The 19970-nt window shown below is 57.8% G+C and overlaps 3 protein-coding genes across 10 annotated transcripts; 2 read left to right on the forward strand and 1 right to left on the reverse strand.

Moving 5' to 3' along the window:
* Positions 1-383: 383 nt before the first annotated feature.
* Positions 384-6639, reverse strand: EXOC3L1 (exocyst complex component 3 like 1). 6 transcript variants are annotated; one of them, XM_045076160.1, is made up of 14 exons: positions 5760-6637; positions 5412-5465; positions 5026-5186; positions 4728-4947; positions 3583-4195; positions 3382-3499; positions 3121-3246; positions 2921-3021; positions 2603-2713; positions 1556-1685; positions 1311-1433; positions 1078-1233; positions 862-986; positions 385-752 (listed from the first exon to the last, which is right to left on the reverse strand). In XM_045076160.1, exons 2-14 carry the CDS (start codon positions 5455-5457, stop codon positions 563-565), a joined length of 2220 nt encoding a protein of 739 aa, XP_044932095.1. In that variant the 5' UTR covers positions 5458-5465; positions 5760-6637; the 3' UTR covers positions 385-562. The 6 variants fall into 6 exon arrangements, with proteins under 6 accessions (XP_044932096.1, XP_044932095.1, XP_044932094.1 ...); XM_045076159.1 differs by having other exon boundaries at positions 5026-5201; XM_004744366.3 differs by having other exon boundaries at positions 5412-5505.
* Positions 6640-6660: 21 nt separating this feature from the next.
* On the forward strand, positions 6661-14209 carry E2F4 (E2F transcription factor 4). The gene is made up of 10 exons (XM_004744357.3): positions 6661-7626; positions 8065-8174; positions 8316-8477; positions 8800-8843; positions 9585-9646; positions 9867-10164; positions 10657-10842; positions 12858-12905; positions 13121-13165; positions 13269-14209. The coding sequence occupies exons 1-10, from the start codon at positions 7150-7152 to the stop codon at positions 13382-13384; spliced, it is 1548 nt and encodes a 515-aa protein (XP_004744414.1). The 5' UTR covers positions 6661-7149; the 3' UTR covers positions 13385-14209.
* Positions 14210-14382: 173 nt separating this feature from the next.
* ELMO3 (engulfment and cell motility 3) lies at positions 14383-18998 on the forward strand. 3 transcript variants are annotated; one of them, XM_004744355.3, is made up of 20 exons: positions 14383-14683; positions 14812-14852; positions 14934-15006; positions 15217-15267; positions 15456-15625; positions 15712-15811; positions 15915-16066; positions 16158-16236; positions 16376-16426; positions 16515-16637; positions 16733-16864; positions 16969-17070; positions 17153-17261; positions 17370-17506; positions 17603-17766; positions 17875-17942; positions 18102-18206; positions 18313-18395; positions 18487-18573; positions 18662-18998. In XM_004744355.3, exons 1-20 carry the CDS (start codon positions 14606-14608, stop codon positions 18872-18874), a joined length of 2118 nt encoding a protein of 705 aa, XP_004744412.1. In that variant the 5' UTR covers positions 14383-14605; the 3' UTR covers positions 18875-18998. The 3 variants fall into 3 exon arrangements, with proteins under 3 accessions (XP_004744412.1, XP_004744411.1, XP_004744413.1); XM_004744354.3 differs by having other exon boundaries at positions 14384-14683; positions 17875-17987; XM_004744356.2 differs by lacking the exons at positions 14383-14683; positions 14812-14852; positions 14934-15006; ... (3 more) ...; positions 15915-16066; positions 16376-16426 and having other exon boundaries at positions 16476-16637; positions 17875-17987.
* Positions 18999-19970: the final 972 nt, after the last annotated feature.

Genomic DNA, 19970 nt, shown 5'->3' on the forward strand with positions numbered 1-19970 from the left:
CACGCCCCTAGGCGTGGCGTTATCTTAAGCCCGCCCCTTCCACGAGGACCCGGCGGGTTTCAGCGCTTCACGTACTAGTCAGGGCCTCGACACGAGCTGACTGCCCTGGCGCGGACAGGTGGGGCTGTAGTCCACCTATGGCGGCAGAAGCGCGGGTAATTGCGAACGCAGTCCATACCGGGCTGATGTCAGGATAGGTGAGGTACAGCCCATATATCAGGACTGGAGCCAGAATACCTTAGGCGTTTCACTGAGCGTGAACCCCCTAATCATCACACTTTTATTTATTTTTTTAAAAGATTTTATTTATTTATTTGACAGAGAGAAATCACAAGTAGATGGAGAGGCAGGCAGAGAGAGAGAGGGAAGCAGGCTCCCTGCTGAGCAGAGAGCCCGATGCGGGACTCGATCCCAGGACCCTGAGATCATGACCTGAGCCGAAGGCAGCTTAACCCACTGAGCCACCCAGGCGTCCCAATCACACTTTTATTTTATACCCCCTTCTCCATTACACAATTCAGGCCTCTGGGGGCCATCCCTGTATCCGGAGGGCAGCCGGGCGTCAGGCACAGGGCCCCGAGGGAAGGCAAGAGGATAGCGCAGGAGTAGGTGCTGGGACGAGGCTGAAGAGTGCGCGGTGACCCGCAGAGGGCGAGGGCTGCGGGCCGGCCTGCAAGGAGCTGAGTGCGGCCAGGCGCTGCTCCCGTGACACGTCCCCGCGCAGGTCCAAGAGGGCAGAGATATGATCCTCACTACGGGAACACCACAGAGGTGTGTGTCAGCTCCGTCCCACTCCGCCCGAATCCATCCTCCCTCGCCGCCACCCCCGCCCCGCGCCCCAAACAGAACCAGTCTTCGCACCTCACGTCGGGAAATTTTTGTCGTAGACCCGCCACCTCGAGGCCAAGCAGCATGGGGTCGCGGAGGTTCAACAGATCCCGCAGAGCGAGGAGCACTGGTGCGCACTGAACACTCTCCTCCAGGCCCTGGGCACGGCAGAGTAGGTCTCACGCCCGCCCTGGACCTCCACCTAACCACTGAGACTCCTGCCCATCTTCTCGCCTAACGAACTCTCACCAAACCAAGGAAAAGCTCCCGAAGCTGGGCCGCGTCGTGCTGCAGTCGCTCGGCCACCTGGGTCCTCTCGTGGGCTCCTCGGCACACTAGGCGGCCCTGCATCAGCGCACGTAGGTACTGCAGTACCACCATACGTTCTGCCTCCGCCAGGAGCAGCTACGGAGAGCGCAGTGGATTCAGCACGCCTTTCCCATGAGCGCTTCCCTACTTCCCAGCCTTTCCCTTAAACGCACCTGGGCCGCAGGATTCCGCACGCGCCTAAACTCCTGGCAGAAGCGCGCTGTCCGCTCGCACACATCGTCCAGTAGCTCTGGGCTCGACAGCCACCGGCGTGAGGGCAGAGCCGCGAACAGGGGCTGTGAGTGGTGACAGAAACGCGGTTGGAAGAACGATCCAGACCTAGCATTCCCCCTGCAAAGACGCACATCCAAATATGCTGTATCTCCTCCCCCACCCGCATCCCCACTTGAAGCCTTACTTGGAGCTCTGCCAGCAGCGCCTCCAACACCAGACGGCAAATCCTCCTCTGTAACTCGTCCAGCGCTGTCCCCACCGGAGCCAAAGCTCCCGAAGCCGCCCCTTCGGGCTGCAGGCCTGACACGGAGGAACTGGACCGACCAAAAGTTAAGGCTTCAGGACCAAGGCCAAGGCCCTCGCTGCCCTCTCTTGTCTAGCCACTCTGTCGCCACCTAGTGGTGAAAGTGTGTGGCGCGAGGGGACCAGAATGGCGGCTCTACTTCTGAAGATCTGGGGCTCGGACCAAGGAGCTGTGGACTCGCATCTAGAAGAAACCCAATCCGACCTGCCCCTGGTTTGCAGTGAGACTTCGAGAAAATCATGCCTTTTGGTTTCTGTCTAGGTAAGGAAAGAGTTTAATCCCAGTCAGGAGAGATTCAAACTCATCATTAATTTGTTTGTTCTCTCTGTCCCCCACACCAAAGAACATAAGACCCAAGAGGAAGAGAATATTTTTCTGTTTTGTTCACAGACGTTATGTGGCACAGAGTAGGGCCTTGATGAGTATGTGTTAGATGAATGAATGAACGAATAATTGATACTGGCAGGCAGGCACTGTGGTAGGTACTTCACATCCGTCATGGGATTCTCAGAATGTACCATTATTACCCAACGTAGTACTGATAAGAAAAACAAGATTCAGGGGCACCTGGGTGGCTCAGTGGGTTAAAGCCTCTGCCTTTGGCTCAGGTCATGGTCCCAGGGTCCTGGGATCGAGCCCCGCATGAGGCTCTCTGCTCATCGGAGAGCCTGCTTCCCCCTCTCTCTGTCTTTGCCTGCCTCTCTGCCTACTTGTGATCTCTGTCAAATAAATAAATAAAATCTTAAAAAAAAAAAAAACAAGATTCAGAAAGATCAGGTAACTCATCCAAAGTCACACAGTTAGCAATCAGTAGAACTAGGATGGGATTCCCAGGGCTATGTGAGTCTAAAATTTCTGATGACCTAGTGTGGACTTGGTCCATTCCTAACGGGTTCAGACAGGGGTTCGGTGGGGGGTGTCTGGTACCTGAATGCTGACTGGTGGTTGAGGGTGGCCAGTAGGTAGGGCACGTAATGAGGAGCTGTTGCTTCCCCACTGGTGTGGTCTCGAGAGAATCGGATCAGAGCATCACTAAAGCTGCAAAGGGCAGAGGTAGTTCCTGTACCTGTCACTCTGGAGCCCCCACAACCCAAGTCCCTGCAACTCCAGCCCCACCTCAAAGTAACCCAAGAGCCTGTTTTGAAGACGCCCTTTCCTCCTAGTGTGTCTAATTCACTCAGATCCCCTTTGGGCTGCCCCAGGAGCAGGGCTAGGGGTTGGACGTGGGTCAGTGCCTTGGCAGACCTCCTCAGGAATGTGCCCAGTTCTGATAGTGCCATGCCATGCACCCGCTGCTGCAGTGACTCGCTGACCAGGCTGGTCACGCGAATGTTCTCTTCCAGGATCTACAGGCAGAAATGGGTGACCATCAGCAGAGTCCTAACCCTGTCCCCCCCCCCTTTCTCTATGGGTGCTTCCTGCCTGTCTGGCCTTTTCCCACCCACCTGCAACACTATGGCCGGCATAGGTGAGTGGTAGAAGCCAGAAGAGTCTGTGCCGGGTTCCTGCTCTCGGTTCCACTCAGCTACCTCCCCATCCAGTGCCCTCTGCAGCCACTGGGTCACATTGGCCTGGAGGAAGGGGCAAAGAGGGCCAGGATGTAGCAGGGCACTGATCCTGCTTGAGACAGGTAGACATTTGACTCTACAGATACAGGCCCACAGCTGGTGGCAGAGCTTCTCTGTACCTGGGCCCCAACTACTCACCTGAGTTTGGGCCACAAATGTTGCCTCCAGCTGTTCAATGTTCTCCAGGGTCAGGAGGGGCTCCAGCTGAGACACATCAGCCTCAGGCCCCAACTCTAGGCTCCCCATCATCTCTGGCCTGCAGATGGGTAGCCCAGGGTCATTCTGAGCCCCCAGCCTCTGATCCACCCACTTCCCGTTGCCCCAAGGGGACGGACTGACCCCAGGTACACATGCAGTGCCCAGTGCAGCAAGGTGAAGGCATCAGCAGCTCCTAGTCCGGGCCCTTCCAGGAGTTGCTGCAGGCAGCGGCGCAGTCCACTGTGCAGGGTGTGGGCCCATAGCTGGACCACTTTGTAGTGTGGTGGGCAGCAGGGTGCTACTAGTGCTTCAGCTATGGCCAACTCGGCTGGTAAAGCCACCCGCAGGGCTTCCAGCCACCCTGCCAGGGCCCCTGGCTCAGGAAGAAGAGGTGTCCCAAAGTGGGTCCGCTCCAGGCCCTCCTGTAATGCCTGCAGACAGCGCTGCCGCCAGTCCCTGGGGGCCAGCTCTAGGGAGGCCATGTACCCAGCATCCACCTCCGCCACACGCACAGCGGCCACCAGCAAGGCTGGGTCCTCCCTTGCCAGCTGCCCTGCAGCCCCTGCAACTGTTTCCACTGCCCGGCCAAGAGCCTCAGCCAGAGGGCCCAGCCCCTCAAAGACTGGCAACTCTAGGCCCTCCAGAGGGGCCCATGTCTCTTCTTGTAGCTGCTCCAGCTCCCGAAGACACACATATGCTTCCAAGAGCCGCTGGGCATCAATCAGGGTCTGCGTGTGGGCCACTGCAGCTGGCACTAAGCAGGGAGAAGATGAAACAGTCCTGAGTCTCAAACCTCCCACCTGTACAATGGGTACAGCAGGGGATGCTCAGGCCCTAGGGCTGGAGTGATGTGTAAAATGTTTAATAAGCAGTACAGCAGAGCACTGACCAATCTGAAAGGACCCAGGGAAGGGCCTAGAGACCTGGTGGGCCAAGTGTAAATTTTTGAGCTGATGGAACAAGAGAAAGTCAGGGATCCTGGAGGCAAGACAGTGAGGAATTCATGGCCATGCTAGTGGCTATTTACCCTGTTAAGGAATTATTTCAATAAATTAGCAAGCAGGGTGGTCAGAGCCACTTGGCAGAGTCTCAGACCTGATTCAGACAACTCATGCTTGAGAATTTCAGAATCCCAATTTGTATCCTGCTTCATATGCCATTTGAAGCCTGAATTACTCTCTGGAAGGTCCCTGCAATCTCCCACTAGTGCCCCAACCCCTCAATCAGCGATGGGGGTTTTTTAACTAACGGTTGGGGGGCTGAGGCCAGGACCCCTGCACACTTACCTGCCCACAGCCGGGGCAGCAGCTGAGACAGGACCCGCAGCTGCTTGTGCTGTGCAACCTGTTCCCGCAGCGGTTTCAGGGTCTGCGTGGTCTCTTCCATACCCTGTAGCAACCCATGGGCCTGGCCCAGGGCCTCACGGGCTCCCTGCACGGCCTCAGAAGCCTGGGCCAGCTGCCACACGCCAGTCTTCACGCCCTCCAGGTAGGACTGCACCACTGACTATGGGAGGGAGGCAGCCAGTGAGGCCTGGCAGTCCCACAGCACATCCCCAGCACTCCTTTCCCGACCGATGCCCACCTTGATGCGTGCTTCCAGGGAACAAGTACGCTGAACCTCACGGCTGCGGTACTGGCCCAGTCTGGCCAGCTGCTCCGGCCGGTAGAAGATACCCGAGGCCCATTTGAGTGCTGCTCCTCGGGCAAGCTGCTCCGCCCTCTCCTGCTCTGGCCACTCAGGCCCTGGGCAGGAAGAGCCTGGGCAGCCTCGTCAGTTGGGCAGGGCCTACAGGAAGTGGCCCGAACCTGCTCCCCTTCCTACTTCTCAGCCTATCCCCTAGGACAGTCCGATCCATTCCTTCTGCTGCCCTGCAGAGCTCCAGCCAGACCTGGCAAGGGGGATCCAACCCCCCATTCCCATCTTTCTTGCCACCATCCCTCCCTTAGCCCACCCAGAAGAGCTCATACCGGGGGGAAGTGAGGGCTGCATTTCGTCCTTGGTTCCTGAGTCCATGGCAGTCCCTGGAGGAGCCGAAGATGAGGTAGGAGTGGGGGCAAAAGTCTGGGTTCAAGCAGACAGAATGGATGCTCCTGTGAGCTGTGGCCTCAGTCTAGGGCCCTCTGAGAAGGAAGAGGGCTGTTCTTGGGGGATTCTTGCCCAACCCCCTCAGGAAATGAGAAGGAGGTGAGTGTGATGGGGAGACTGGGTTTCTTAGTTTTTCCCCTGTGGACACCAAGTGGGGGAGGGTAGGCCAGGCCTCTGCTGGCCCCCACTGCTGCTCTGAATTGCAGAGGACAGTTTGGTATGGAACTCACCAGACTTGACCAGGCATCGAGTTCTTTCTCCTTTGAAAACAGTCTTGGCCTTGAGGATGTCCCTTTTCCCCAATCTTCAGGGCAGAACTGGGTGTTCTCTCCCCCGGCTCACGAGGCCTGGGTAGTTCCAGCCCACACCTCAGCACGCAGCAGACTTCTCCCCAAGGAAGGCTCTGTACCACCTCCCCGCCCAGGAGCACCCTCCTCTGTCCAAGGCCCCTCCTTCCCCAAGGCCAAATGCTGGAAAGGAAGGAAGCTGAGCCTCTGGCCCTTTATTCCCAACAGGAAAGTGCATCTGCATTGTGGAGAGGGCTGGGCGCCACTTCCTTGGGGGGAGGGGGCATACTCCCTGTGAACCCTGAGTCCTGCCCAGTCCATCCAGGACTTTTTGGTGCTCAGGACACAGACATGAACTAGACGGCCCCAACTTGGGGTGGAGAATAGGGTACACAAATATGGGTGCAGACAACATCACAGTGGAAAAACTGTGTTGATGGCTTTTCCGAAGAGGGTATGCACCTCTGCAGAGAGGTGAGAGGCCAGAGGCTGTTGTGAGGAAGGTGTGTGGTGGGTGATCATGAGAGAGGGGTAGAAGAGCTATGAAAGCTGTGTTTGTCTTAAGAGTTAGAGAGGGCCATGGAGAGGACCACCAGCTAGTACTAATATAGTAAACCCCAGTTACCACCCAAATCCACCCTTCAAGACAACACCACTTGTTCCCCTAGCTGCCAGTAGTGTAGGTTGCTGAGATGTCACAGCTGAGTCTCTCACTTGAAGTTAGGGCACAAAGTCCTGGTAACCTTGCCTGGACATGGACCACCTTGGAAGGGCCACCCCAGTTTCAGTGCCGCTAATAGGATGGCTTGAGGCCTCGATTATAACTGTATCATGGTTTCTGCCCAATTTTGCACGTCTTGTCTTACTCCCTTACGAGGGAGGATCCTCAATAAACTTCCCTGTGGGCAGATCCCTGTCTCAAAGACAGCTTCGCAGAGACCTTGACCTAAAATAAATGACAAATAATGATGGTATCAAACATAACAACATGGTACTAGCCAACACACGATCCTTCCTACCTTCCAGGAACAGCTCTAAGTGCTCTACATATATGTACACATATGAGCATGTTTGTCTTGGTGGGAAAATGGTTATAACTCCTTGGTCTCTGAGCACTGCAGTATGGAGACAAGAGAAAGATGAGGCTGGGATCAGGGATGGGGAATGGGAATGGAGCCAAGTGAGCAAGCTAGATGGAGTTAGTGCTTGCTGTTTTGGCAAGAAGTGAGGGACACTAACAGGGTCAGTAAACCCAAGACACTGGGACAGCTTCTAGGAGCAGGTTTGGAGAAATACATTGGCCTCATCAGGCAGCGTGGTCTCCTCTTCTGAAATGGGGACAGGCTGGGCAGCTAGAAAGGTTATTGTGGCTCTCCCTTTACTACTGCCGGGGCTGTCCACCGACTCCCTCCACCTCCCTCTGCATTCTGTCCTCTCGCCCGGGATCCACGGATTGTTTTCGTCCTCTTCGGCGTTTGGACATTTGCTGATGGTTCCCGAAGTTTTGCTGCCGAGTCCGCAGAAAGGAATTGCGCCGGGTTCCCCAGGAGAGCGCGGAGCGGAAGCGGAAACGGCGACGCTGGCGCCGGCGGCCGGGTGGCCAGGAACGGAAGCGGAAGTGGCGGCGGCGCCGGCCTGGCCTGGCCTGGCTGAGGGGAGGCGGCGGGCGGGAGCGATGGCGGAGGCCGGGCCACAGGCGCCGCCGCCCCCGGGCACCCCAAGCCGGCACGAGAAAAGCTTGGGACTTCTCACCACCAAGTTCGTGTCGCTTCTGCAGGAGGCCAAGGACGGCGTGCTTGACCTCAAGCTGGTGCGGCCTGAGCTAAGGGGCGACCGGGAGGATAGTGGACCAGGCAGGCCGGGACCGCTAGTGGGAAGCCCCGGGGCCGTCCAACTGAGCCCTCGGAGAGCAAGCCGCCATCGGTGCGCTTTCTCACGGGAGGGAGGCCGGGAGCTGTTTCATTCATTCGACCGAGGCCATTGAGCGTCAGCTATGTGACAAGCTCTGGGCTGCAGGTGCGGGTCCTCGTGGCCCTCCTCCGCTGGTGTGGGAAGAAGAGCATCAGAAGATCAGTTCAGACTGTGCCAGGCCTCTTCTGCCCCGCGGTCCTGATCTGCTTTGGTGCCTGGGAGAAGGGGTGGGACTCAAGCCACCCCCTTTTCAGATCACTGCCAGGCTGGGTTTGAGGTAGCTGGGGGGACACCTGAGGGTGGGGCTGAGTACCCTGCGCTCTGTTCTGTCTGCCAGGCAGCTGACACCCTTGCTGTGCGCCAGAAGCGGCGGATTTACGACATTACCAACGTGCTGGAAGGTATCGGGCTGATCGAGAAAAAATCCAAGAATAGCATCCAGTGGAAGTGAGTGGGGGCACCTGGGAGGGCGATGGCATCTTTTACTCGGAAGTGTCAGGGGTGTGGGGAGGAGGACACAGGAGAGAGCAATGGCCATGGGACCCAGAGTTCCTGGCAGCTCCTCTAAGCCTCACTCCCTGGGCTCAGGGGTGTGGGGCCTGGTTGCAATACTCGGGAGATTGCCGACAAGCTGATTGAGCTCAAGGCTGAGATCGAGGAGCTGCAGCAGCGGGAACAAGAACTGGACAAGCACAAGGTGTGGGTGCAGCAGAGCATCCGGAATGTCACAGAGGACGTGCAGAACAGCTGATATCCTCCTGGCGGTCCCTGCTCCCGGGGAGTGGGCGAGGGGCCCTCTAGTCCAGCTGGGTTTGCTCTGTGGTGCCCTAGACACTGTCCTTCTTGGGAGGATGATCCTGCAGCTCCTGGCCAGGTCCCTGCCTTGGCATCCCTCCTCAAACTCAAAGCCCTTCCCCGACCATTCTTGGTCTGTGATCCTTCTCCATGTAGATCCCAAGGCCCAGGATCTTTCTCTTGTATGTCAGATCTCTGCTAAAGAGCTGGGTTTTCTCTGTGGTCTGCTGTCTGTCACCATAGGCAGGGCATCAGCCGTTCTCCTTAACCCCCACACCTTGGCCTACGTGACTCATGAGGACATCTGCAGATGCTTTGCTGGTGAGCAGAGCCTGGGTAGGGGGCAGTGGGGGTGGGGCCACGCTGAGCCACAGCCCTGAGCAGTGGGCTCAGTGCCCAAGAAGAGTTTCTCTCTTAAGAGGGTTCCTTGGGCTTGCCTAAGAGGGTTCTTTGGGCTTGCCTAAGAGGAACCAGGCAGGGTAAGTCCTGGATTTAAGGGTCATTGGGACTCCATAGAGGCAAATCATACTGAAAGCGTACAAGAATTTTGGGCTGGGTTCCTGGGTCAGTTCCCATCTGCATTGTTTCCTGTGTCTGGCTTCTCAGGCATGACAGAGGCATAAGGGGTCTCAGAGGATGTGTGTATACTCTTGCATGCTTCTCTCCAGGGAACAGTGGTGCTCACTTGCAACCTGTAGTTAGTTGCATTATAGATGTTCCTTCCTCCTTTTCCGTCTTGCATTCTCTGCATTGTTTTGGGGAAGGAACATTGGCCTTGGCTTGAACATCTACTCCTAGGTAGCAGGCCCATCAATCAGGAAGTGAGATGCCCATGGCCAGCAATCCTTCAATACACATGTTTGAACCCAGATTTCCTGGTTACTGACCCTTGGGCTCTTGGTAGGAGAAAAGCTTTAGTTTTCTTCCCTGACCAGTGTGCGGTTTGGGTGAGGTTTACTGTCCTAAGAGACTATATTTTTCCTTCCTTGCTCAAAGGGATAGGCACCCCCATTCTCAGATTAGATTGAGCCCATGGGCCCTGACCCATCCTTGTCATTCTAGGAGATACCCTCCTGGCCATCCGGGCCCCGTCGGGCACCAGCCTCGAGGTGCCCATCCCAGAGGTGGGTGCTAAGCCCAGGCAGGCGGGGTTGATTGAGGGCGGGTGCTGGCTGTGGAGCCTGATAAGTCCCGGGTGGGGCAGGTAGGGGGAGGCCTGGGTTTGGGGTTTATCTAGAAGGACGGGCATCTAGGGTGGGATAGAACGCTGTGGTCCTGGCCCAGGGTCAGGCAGGAGCCAAGCCTGCTTCTTACTTCCACCTGTCCCCCATCCCCCACCTCTAGGGCCTCAATGGACAGAAGAAGTACCAGATTCATCTGAAGAGTGTGAGTGGCCCTATTGAAGTGCTGCTGGTGAACAAGGAGGCATGGAGCTCGCCACCTGTGGCGGTGCCTGTGCCACCACCTGAAGATCTGCTCCAGAGCCCGCCTGCTGTCTCTACCCCTCCACCTCTGCCCAAGCCTACGCTGGCCCAACCCCAGGACACCTCACGCCCAAGTAGTCCCCAGCTGACCACCCCCATCCCTGTCCCTGACATCACTGAAGCCCAGGGGGTGCCTGGTCCAGCAACTGAGATCACAGGTGAGATATAATATACAATTGGTGATGGGTTGATTTCTGGGGCCCTAAAGGCAATGCGTCAGTGTTGTGGGAGGTATACTCAGAGTTGGAAGAGACCCTGTGGGGTTGTCCTTTACCTGGCCTCCAGCTGGCCTCCCCTTGCTATGGTGGTGAATGAGCTCTTTTTAATAGGGAAGCTCTCAATGTATGAAGAGGTGTCATTGGGTACAGTTCTCCCCAGGTCCACCTGTGTCTCATTTTCCCTGGCAGCTACTCTTAAAGTGTGGCCGCAGCAGCCATGCCATCCTTGAGTCCACTTCCTGCAGGCCTCATGCCCCTCTCTCCTTCGGGGGCTCATTTCTAGGTCACCTCTGTGGCCTGGGGACTGGCCGTGCCTCTGTTCTTGGGCCTGGGAACCGGGGCTCTTGTCATCCTGACTATAGGTTCTAGCACAAAGCTTCTGTATCCTACTTCCTGCTCCCAAGTGACTGGGTTCGGGGGATCTGGTTGCAGTGAGTGGCGGCCCTGGACCAGATAGCAAGGACGGTGGGGAGCTCGGCTCCCTCCCCCCGGTCCTGGCAGCCCTGGACACCCGGCCACTGCAGTCCTCCGCCCTGCTGGACAGCAGCAGCAGCAGCAGCTCATCCGGACCCAACCCTTCTACCTCCTTTGAGCCCATCAAGGCAGACCCCACAGGAGGTGAGTGCGTGTCCCCTGAGGGGCAGGGAGAACCCAGCCGCAGCCATTCCTAGGTCCGAAACAGCTGGAGCTGGAACCCAGCTCATCTGTCTCCTGAGCCAGACCAGAGCTGGCTGGCCCAATGGCCAGCACCCCAGCCTCAACCCTTGCCTCGACCCCAGAGCTCTGCCAGCCTGAGTGAGGAGGCTGCCACCAGCTCAGCACCGGTGCCCCTTTGCTTCCCTTCGTGGGCTACCCAGAACTCTCGGGACCCTCTCATGCCTTGCCTGCCTCCCCTTGCACTTTGGGGTCCGGAAGGCATAACCACCATCCTGGGGAAGGGGCTATGGTACCGCCCTCAGGTTCCAAACGTGGGGGCAGTGCCTTATTGGGGGAGGTGACATCATCTGCCTGGAGTCTTCTATCCATCCTGCCATTTGGGTGTTTGCTTCTTCTAGGACTCATTCTCCTTGGCCCACAGGCACCACTCAGTCTCTTCTCACTAAGTGACCCTTTGTTCTCTCTGTTTCTTCTCTCGTGTTCACTGTGTCGTTTCTGTCTGGACTCCACATCTCTATTCCATTCTATGTCTTGGTCTCCTCGTCACCCTCCAGGTTTGCAGCATTCAGGACCCTTGTACTCCCCACCCCACAGGATGCCGGTGCTGCTCTGGAGAAATGGCCTCGCCCTGACTGCTGGCTCCAGCAGGTTTCTGGGCTGATGCGCTCTGGTGCCCTCTTGCTCCTTGGTGTTGCTTTCTGGCATTTATGACACCAACTTTGGCCCTTCTCTCTCACTGGCTTTTTCTTTTTTTTTTTTTTTTTTTTTAATATTTTATTTATTTGACAGAGAGAGAGATCACAAGTCGGCAGAGAGTCAGGCAGAGAGAGAGAGAGAAGCAGGCTCCCGCTGAGCAAAGAGCCCGATGCGGGACTCGATCCCAGGACACTGAGATCATGACCTGAGCCGAAGGCAGCGGCTTAATCCACTGAGCCACCCAGGCGCCCCTCACTGGCTTTTTCTGATCTTTCCCTTGCACGCCTTTATAAATGTGCTTCCCAGGTCTCTGTTGCACACCTGTGGAGGGTATCCATTCTGGGCAGATTGAATCCCCAGCCTCCAGCTTGCCTAGGTCTTTGTCTGAACTCCACACCTGTGTCCTCGTGCCTTCCTCTGCGTATCTGATGAGCACTTCATTCCTGTGTCACTAACTGAAGCTTGCTTTTTTTCCTCTGTGTGTACCCTCCTATTGGCCCTGTTCCCCCGGCCTGATACCTGCTTGTCACTCCACTTCCCATTTCCTTCTTGCTTCTCCTGCTCTCCACCTCACATTAACTAACTTGAGTTTTGTCTCAGACATCTCCCATCACTGGCTTCATGTATCCTCAACACTCAGGGTCACTGCCGGCTACCTCTCCCCTAAATTCTTCAGCACCCTCCTCTTTACCCTGCCTGATAGGGATCTGTCTGACACACAGGTTAGGTGCGGCATTTCTGTGTTTGAAAAGGACCTTTAATGCTTCTTAAGGGCCTGCTGGATAAAACCAGAGCCCTACACCTGGCCTGTGAGATCGTCGGGTGCCAGCACACCTCTCCACTTTCGTTTTCCTCTGCTTCCCATGTGCTTCCTCCCAGTCAGACCTTTGTAGCAGACTTGTCACCCTGCAGCACCAGCCCCTATTAAGTGTCTGCCTCTTCCTCTGTCCAGGCAGCATGGGCAGGCATGAGGGGGCATCTGCCATCGGACAGGGCATACCTGTCCATAAAGGGAAGGGGTCTGCTGTCCTTCTGTAGCACTTCTGAGTTAGAAGGGCTGTATCAGTCTAAGGATGGGCCTTTAGTACTCTGGGCTCAGCATTAAGGAACTCACATCTAGCAGGGGAGACTGACAATGCCAGCTTGGCCTGGGGCAGGGCCTCCATCTCCTCAGCTGTGTGGAGCCCCAAGATGGTGGTGTAACATCTGAGGAAGGTGGAGCCCAGAGTGGGATCAGACTGGATCTCTGTGTCCCTGAGCATGGCTTTCTTGTCTTTCAGTTCTGGAACTCCCCAAAGAGCTGTCAGAAATCTTTGATCCCACACGAGGTAGGTCTGCATTCTTCCATGGGGTAAGAGCACAGCTCATTGGGTCTTTTGGTTGTTCTCTTGCACTTCTGATGACCTTTGATTATGCTTGGTACCTGGGCAAAGAGTAAAGTTCCTGATGGGTGGCTGGCGGGTCCTGAAGGGGGGTCTTCATGGGCTTTAGTAGGTGGAGAGCTGGGAGCCAAAATGTAACTGAGCTTTTCTTTCCTCCCCAGAATGCATGAACTCAGAGCTGCTGGAGGAGCTGATGTCCTCAGAAGGTGGGTGGCCCAGGAAAGTGGGGGGTGGGGGGTGGGCAGGGGGTTGGGCAACTGCTCGCGGTGGGGGTCTTGGCCCAGAGCCTCAGGCTGGTGCTCTCTGCAGTGTTTGCCCCCCTCCTCCGCCTTTCTCCACCCCCTGGAGACCACGATTACATCTACAACCTGGACGAGAGTGAAGGTGTCTGTGACCTCTTCGATGTGCCTGTTCTCAACCTCTGACTGACAGGGACATTCCCTGTGTGGATGGGACACAGACTGTGTGACCTGGGGGGCTGCCTGAGGACCTCCCGCACTATACCCCTACACAGCTTGAGAGCCACAGATTCCTGGCTTCCCCAGCCTTCCCTCACTGCAATTCTGAAAACTCCCACTCCTCCACGAGCACCTGTACCGTGCTAGGAAAGCAGGGGCAAGGGGCTCGGCCCTCTTTGCCATGGAGCCAGAGTGTTTGCCTCTCCTTTTCTGGGGCTCTTCCCCCACCTCATGCCCTCTCCGAGCCCTCTCAGAGCCCAGGCTCGGCTGCCACTCAGTGGCACAGAACTGAAGACCTGCCATCACCTGCATAGGGCAGCTTGTCCAGCCCCCACTGCCCTGTTGCAGCCAATACCTCCCAGTCTGAGGAGGGAAGCCTGGGGTGGAGCCAGAAGCTTGCCAGCACTACCCCTAGCCTCCTTCGAGTCCCCCCACCCCTGACCCTGCAGCTCCCCCTGGACCTCTCCCATGTACTCCCCCATCTGCTGGGCTCTTAGTCCCAGGACCTATAGGTGGTGGGGTTGGGGGGTGCTGCTAACAGGAAGGAACAGAGAGGTCTTTAGCTAGAAATTTGGGTGGGTAAGCCCCTGAGGATTGGCCCAATCTGCTGCCCTGTAGGTCCCCCGCCTTGTTTATTCATTTACCCTCATTTAGAGCCATTTGCAGAGATTTAGAAAGATTTGCAGTAACGAATGGATTCCTATATAAAGATTATTTTTATACTTTTTGCAGCAAAAGGAAATTGTAATATTTGTACAGTATCCAAGTGAATAAAGACCATGCCTAAGGCTATCTCTGATCTGGTTCTTTCAGGGCCTCTCTCTGGAATTTTTGCTGGGTTGGTGGTGGGGCCGGGCGGATTACCTTTCCTGGAAAGGGAGGTGTGGCTGCTCTGGCATTCTGCCCTCCGCGTCCTGACCTGGCGCACCTTGGGGCGGGGCGGGGCTGCGGGAGTGGGGCGGGGCCGGCGCCTACCCACAGGACTCCAACCCGGAACTAATCTGGTCTCCCTCGGGAAGGCCGCGCGGCCCCTGGCCAGGAGCGGGAACCTGACCCGTCAGTGCGGGCCCCGGGGTCCAAGCTTTGGACAAGGAACGTCCTCGTTTTCGGAGACACCAGACCAGGCGCCCGCCTCGGCTGGAGCTTGGATGGTCTGGAAACTACAGGCGCCCTCGCCCTGGTTGGACCATGGCGCCCCCGCGAAACGTGGTGAAGATCGCGGTCCAGATGCCTGACGCCATCCCGCAGCTCATCCGGCTGGACCAGGTCACTCGGCCTGTCTGGCCTACATTCACCCCACCACCCACCTCCGGGTAGACCCCTTCCCCTCGGAACCCCCAGGGTCCTCCCCAACTCCTCCCCACACCTGCCCCATGAGTGACCTCCACTTGCAGGCAAAGCCTCTGGCCGCTGTGCTGAAGGAGGTGTGCGACGCGTGAGTGCTGGCTGGCCAGGCTGGGGAGGGGCGTCGGCGGCCGCCCTCTACCTGTCTCACTGAGCCTTGGCCTCCTCGCAGGTGGAGCCTGGATCACTCGGAATGCTACGCTCTGCAGTTTGCTGATGGGCACAGGAGATACATCACTGAGAACGTGAGTCCCCCCACCCGCTAGGCCCATACCCCACTGTGCGACACCCCCCGCCCCTTCTAACCCACCTGATCTTGATCCCTCAGACTCATCCCCGTCTAGAATGTGATTTTTCTTTTCCTGACTCCCAAACCCTCCCTCACCAACAACCCGGATTAACCCATCCTCAGACCCCTTTGATGACTTCTCTCCCTTTCTCTCCGTCTTCTCTAGAACCGCGCAGAGATCAAGAATGGCAGCATCCTGTGCCTCAGCACTGCCCCAGTAATGCCCTTATGACCCTCCCCTCATTCCCTGCCCTAGACTATGCTCCTTTGCCTCCCACCTTTCTCTCTGCCCCTAGTGGGAGGGCCCAACCCCAGCTCCGAAGTGCCCCACCTAGTGGGCATCTGAGTCCCCACATCTCCAGTTGCTGTTGTCCAGCCTCCCTCACCTTTCCCACCCCTGCCCAGGACCTTGAGGCTGAGCGGCTTTTGCATGGGCTGCAGAATGGGAGTCGTGAAAGGCGCCGCGAAACTCTGCACCACCTCGTCTTGCTGGCCCCAGATGTGACCTTTGCCCAGGAGGTTATCAGCCGTGATGGGCTTCAGAGGCTAGGCACCATCATTGAGGATGGGGATGAGTGAGCACAGGACTGTGGTTTGTGGTGGACATGGTGGGGCTGGGGGTCCTGGCCTGGGCCCCACTCAGCCCCAGATGTCCCCCCAGCTTAGGAGAGGTGCTGACCCTTGCACTGAGGGCCTTCTTGGAGCTCATGGAACACGGCATGGTGTCCTGGGAGACACTCAGCATCCCCTTTGTTAGGAAGGTGGGTTGGCTTTTCTAGGGGCAGCCGGTAGGGCTGTGGGGTGGTGGCAAGATCTGGCCTTCCATGGCAGGGAAGTGATAGCAAGCCCCTACCCCTGTTGCAGGTGGTGTGCTACGTGAACATGAACCTGATGGATGCATCTGTGCAGCCCCTGGCCCTCAGGCTGCTAGAGAGTGTGACCTTGAGCAGCCCTGCCCTGGGCCAGCTCGTCAAGAGTGAGGTGCCACTGGATAGGCTGCTGGTACATCTACAGGTGTAAGTGGCCGGGGGTGGGGGTGGAACACAGGGGAGGGGCATGGAGCCAGACCCTGGACAGCCCGCTGATAGCCTCTTCTTCTTGCCCCAGGATGAACCAGCAGCTACAAACCAAGGCGATGGCATTGCTGACAGCCTTGCTGCAGGGGGCCAGCCCTACTGAACGTAAGGTGAGTGTCCCATCTGGTGAGGACTGGGGGATGGGAGGAAGGGCAGGAGCTGATGGGTACTGCGCTCCATCCCGGGACTGCAGGATGGCTGCTCACGGGGGGGGCTGAATCATCTAAGCCCCCTTCCCACTTACCCCAGCACATGCTTGACTACCTGTGGCAGAGAAACCTTCGCCAGTTCATCTATAAGGTAGGAAGGACTGGGCTAGGCAGACCCCTCCCCACTTTTCCTTCCCCAGTAAGCCTCCATTCACACCTGCGGACTGGCCGTTCTCCAGAACATCATCCACAGTGCGACACCATTGGGCGACGAGATGGCTCACCATCTGTATGTACTGCAGGCCCTTACTTTGGGGCTGCTGGAGCCACGCATGAGGACACCACTGGACCCCTATAGCCAGGTGGGTGCCTTGGGGGTATACGAGGCTGGGGAAGCTAGAGCATGGCCTTGGATCTGTGATCCTGACACCCTCTTACCCCACGATGACGACCCCAGGAACAGCGGGAGCAGCTGCAGGCCCTGCGTCAGGCTGCCTTCCAGTCGGAGGGGGAGTCTCTGGGCAGCGGGCTTAGTGCTGATCGTCGCCGTTCCCTGTGTGCCCGCGAGTTCCGAAAACTGGGCTTTTCTGTGAGTGACCCCTCCCTAGCTCCCCACCCTCGCCTCAACCCAGGGCTGCTGTTGTTCCAGAGGCCGGGGGCCCTTCCTGAGCTGCCGGTCCTGCTTCCCCCCAGAACAGCAACCCCGCACAGGATCTAGAGCGCGTGCCCCCCGGCCTGCTGGCGCTGGACAACATGCTCTACTTCTCCAGACACGCACCCAGCGCCTACAGCCGGGTCAGTACTTGGTTGGGGAGATGGCAGGGTCCCTCGGGCCTTAGCTCTGCTCCCATCCCATTTGCTTTTTCTCCCACCCCAGTTTGTGCTGGAAAACAGCAGCCGTGAGGACAAGCACGAGTGCCCCTTCGCCCGGAGCAGCATCCAGCTCACTGTGTTGCTGTGTGAGCTGCTTCGTGTTGGGGAGCCCTGTGAGTGGCACTGGGCACGGCGTGTCTGGGAACGGGGGACGGAAGGGCAGAGAGGGCCAGGGGCTGCACACGCTTTCTCCCTGAGCCCCGCCTGCCCCCCTGCTCCAGGCTCCGAAACTGCCCAGGACTTTTCGCCCATGTTCTTCAGCCAAGACCAGAGTTTTCATGAGCTCTTCTGTGTGAGCATCCAGCTGCTGAATAAGACCTGGAAGGAGATGCGAGCCACCCAGGAGGACTTTGACAAGGTGGACAGGGTGGGAGGGAGGAGACCCGAGCCAGGGCAGGGGCTGTTCTCAGTCGAGGTCTAAAGCGCAGTGCTGAGCAGAACTTGGTGGCCCCAGGTTATGCAGGTGGTGCGGGAGCAGCTGGCCCGCACGCTGGCCCTGAAGCCCAGCTCCCTGGAGCTTTTCCGAACCAAGGTGAATGCGCTTCCCTATGGGGAGGTGCTGCGGCTGAGGCAGACAGAGCGGCTGCATCAGGAGGGCACGCTGGCCCCTCCCATACTGTGAGTTGGTGGGCGAGGTTCCCCTTCCAGCCCCTAATCCGCTGCCCCACAGGGCTTGCCCCAGGTCAGTCCCAGTCAGCAAGGCTTCCTCTTGTCCCCCACCCCCAGGGAGCTACGGGAGAAGCTGAAGCCAGAGCTCATGGGCCTGATCCGCCAGCAGCGTTTGCTCCGCCTCTGTGAGGGGACACTCTTCCGCAAAATCAGCAGCCGGAGGCGCCAGGGTGGTGGAGCCCGCGGGGGGGGGGGCAGTGGGGGTGTTGGGGGGGTGGGCAGAGTGTGGCTGGGTTGGGGTCAGGGCCCCTCTCGTCATTCGCCTCTTCTCTTTCTGCTCACAGACAAGCTGTGGTTCTGCTGCCTGTCCCCCAACCACAAGGTGCTACAGTATGGGGACATGGAGGAGGGCGCCAGCCCACCCACCCTGGACAGTCTGCCTGAGCAGCGTAAGGAGGACAGGGCAGGGGTCTGGGTCAGCCACCTGCTCCCCCCGGACCACCCCGTCTGGGGACCGCCTGGGTCCCAGTGGTCAGCCCAGCCTTCTTCCTGCAGTCCCTGTGGCTGATATCAAGGCACTGCTAACAGGCAAAGACTGCCCCCACGTCCGGGAGAAGGGTTCAGGGAAGCAGAACAAGGTGAGTGCAGTGGAAGCCTGGGGCTCCTTCCCATCCACACCTGCCCTGCTCCCCCCCCCCCTCAGCGCTCTCCACTCCCTGCCTTCCCCAGGACCTCTATGAGTTAGCCTTCTCCATCAGCTATGACCATGGGGAGGCAGAGGCGTACCTCAACTTCATTGCCCCATCCAAACGGGAGGTGAGCGTCTGGGCCAGGCTGAGCCAAGTTGGGCAGACGGGCCAGGGCAGAGATGGGCAGGCTCTCACAGAGCTGGCTCTGTCCCCAGTTCCACCTGTGGACAGATGGGCTGAGTGCCCTGCTAGGCAGTCCCATGGGCAGTGAGCAGACTCGGCTGGACCTGGAGCAGCTGCTGACGATGGAGACCAAGCTGCGGTTGTTGGAGCTGGAGAATGTGCCTATTCCCGAGCAGCCTCCTCCCATCCCCCCGCCCCCCACCAATTTCAACTTCTGCTATGACTGCAGCATCACTGAACCTTGACAGTGAGGTTGGCTGTGTGCCTCAGCTGCTGGCATTGGTGGTGGTGAAGGGTGGGGGGTGGAAAAGCCCAGACACCCTGACCAGCAGAGGCTGCAGCAGAAATAAAGTCTGCTTGACTCCTGGGTGTATGTCGAGCCAGTTCTCCAACTGTGGGCCAAGCCTGCCTTCAAATTTAGCTGGCAAATGAGATGGGGCATCGGGGCAAGATCACTGCCTGGGGCCACAAACCTGGGCTGCTGTGGTTGAGGGGCTGGCCTTCTCCAGGAGGGGCTGGAGACAAGCTGACCCTCCAGTCCTTCCACCAGATGTGTCCTCAGCCTGTGTCAGTGCTGGGCCAGTTGAGGGAGAAGTGGCAGGGCAGAAGGTATTGCCCTAAGTGGATACCTTCCTGGGCCGCATTAACAGGGGCCTAGTTTCCAGAAGGCTCCTGACATCTGAACTCAGTCCTCAGTCCTGTTTGGCCACACCTCGTATCCTTTTCAAGACTAGGAGGCCCTCTGATGAGAGACCTAAAGGGACGCATGTAAAGCCGGGTCTGTTTGGTGATGAATGGCAAACTCCGAATTCCAAATTTGTGCCCCCAGGTGGTGGTGGGATGGGGCTGATGCTAACAGGAGGGTATTCAGTGCTGGCAGCCTGGCGTTCTGATCCAAATCTAGCCAGGAACATGGGTGTGGGGGGGGCCACAGCCAGGCAAGACCCCTGGGAGTGGAAGTGGCGAGGGGTGTTGGGCCCAGCTGGAGGTCAGTTTCAGAGGCTAGTACACCAACCCACGGGCCCCACAGGGCATGCTGGAAGCTGCCACCTCTCTCTAACCTCCTCCATGCCCTTCAGTACTTCTCTTTCTCAGCACCTTCGCACATACATTTTCAAGTGTTAACCATCAACCTGTTACCTTGAAAACTGGTGAAATGGCATCTCCTTTGGACAATGCGCTTGGGGGAGCACCTGCTTCTGACTCAGGCCTCCAGGGCCCGACATGCCCACTCCTGTATTTGGAGCCTTCCCACCACACTTGGAATAGTTCAAGTTCAACTTGTTGAGTTCGGGATGGCAGCTCGGAGCGTGATCCCACATGCAGTTAACTCTTCTAATA

Source organism: Mustela putorius, unplaced genomic scaffold, assembly GCF_011764305.1.
Source record: "Mustela putorius furo isolate JIRA1106 unplaced genomic scaffold, ASM1176430v1.1 tig00000174_pilon_pilon_pilon, whole genome shotgun sequence".
NCBI lineage: Eukaryota > Metazoa > Chordata > Mammalia > Carnivora > Mustelidae > Mustela > Mustela putorius.

What these genes read in the sequence shown, in the direction of transcription:
- EXOC3L1 (XM_045076159.1), bottom strand. Translation starts at nt 5,457, where the DNA reads ATGGACTCAGGAACCAAGGACGAAATGCAGCCCTCACTTCCCCCCG. An exon ending in GCAGCCCTCACTTCCCCCCG is followed by an intron (nt 5,202 to 5,411) that starts GTATGAGCTCTT and finishes GAGGCTGCCCAG; the next exon opens with GCTCTTCCTGCCCAGGGCCT. An exon ending in GCTGCCCCGGCTGTGGGCAG is followed by an intron (nt 4,196 to 4,727) that starts GTAAGTGTGCAG and finishes CTCCCTGCTTAG; the next exon opens with TGCCAGCTGCAGTGGCCCAC.
- E2F4 (XM_004744357.3), top strand. Translation starts at nt 7,150, where the DNA reads ATGGGGACAGGCTGGGCAGCTAGAAAGGTTATTGTGGCTCTCCCTTTA. An exon ending in GAGGACGTGCAGAACAGCTG is followed by an intron (nt 8,478 to 8,799) that starts ATATCCTCCTGG and finishes TAACCCCCACAC; the next exon opens with CTTGGCCTACGTGACTCATG. An exon ending in CATCTGCAGATGCTTTGCTG is followed by an intron (nt 8,844 to 9,584) that starts GTGAGCAGAGCC and finishes TTGTCATTCTAG; the next exon opens with GAGATACCCTCCTGGCCATC.
- ELMO3 (XM_004744354.3), top strand. Translation starts at nt 14,606, where the DNA reads ATGGCGCCCCCGCGAAACGTGGTGAAGATCGCGGTCCAGATGCCTGAC. An exon ending in CCAGCCCTACTGAACGTAAG is followed by an intron (nt 16,237 to 16,375) that starts GTGAGTGTCCCA and finishes CACTTACCCCAG; the next exon opens with CACATGCTTGACTACCTGTG. An exon ending in GTTCAGGGAAGCAGAACAAG is followed by an intron (nt 18,396 to 18,486) that starts GTGAGTGCAGTG and finishes TGCCTTCCCCAG; the next exon opens with GACCTCTATGAGTTAGCCTT.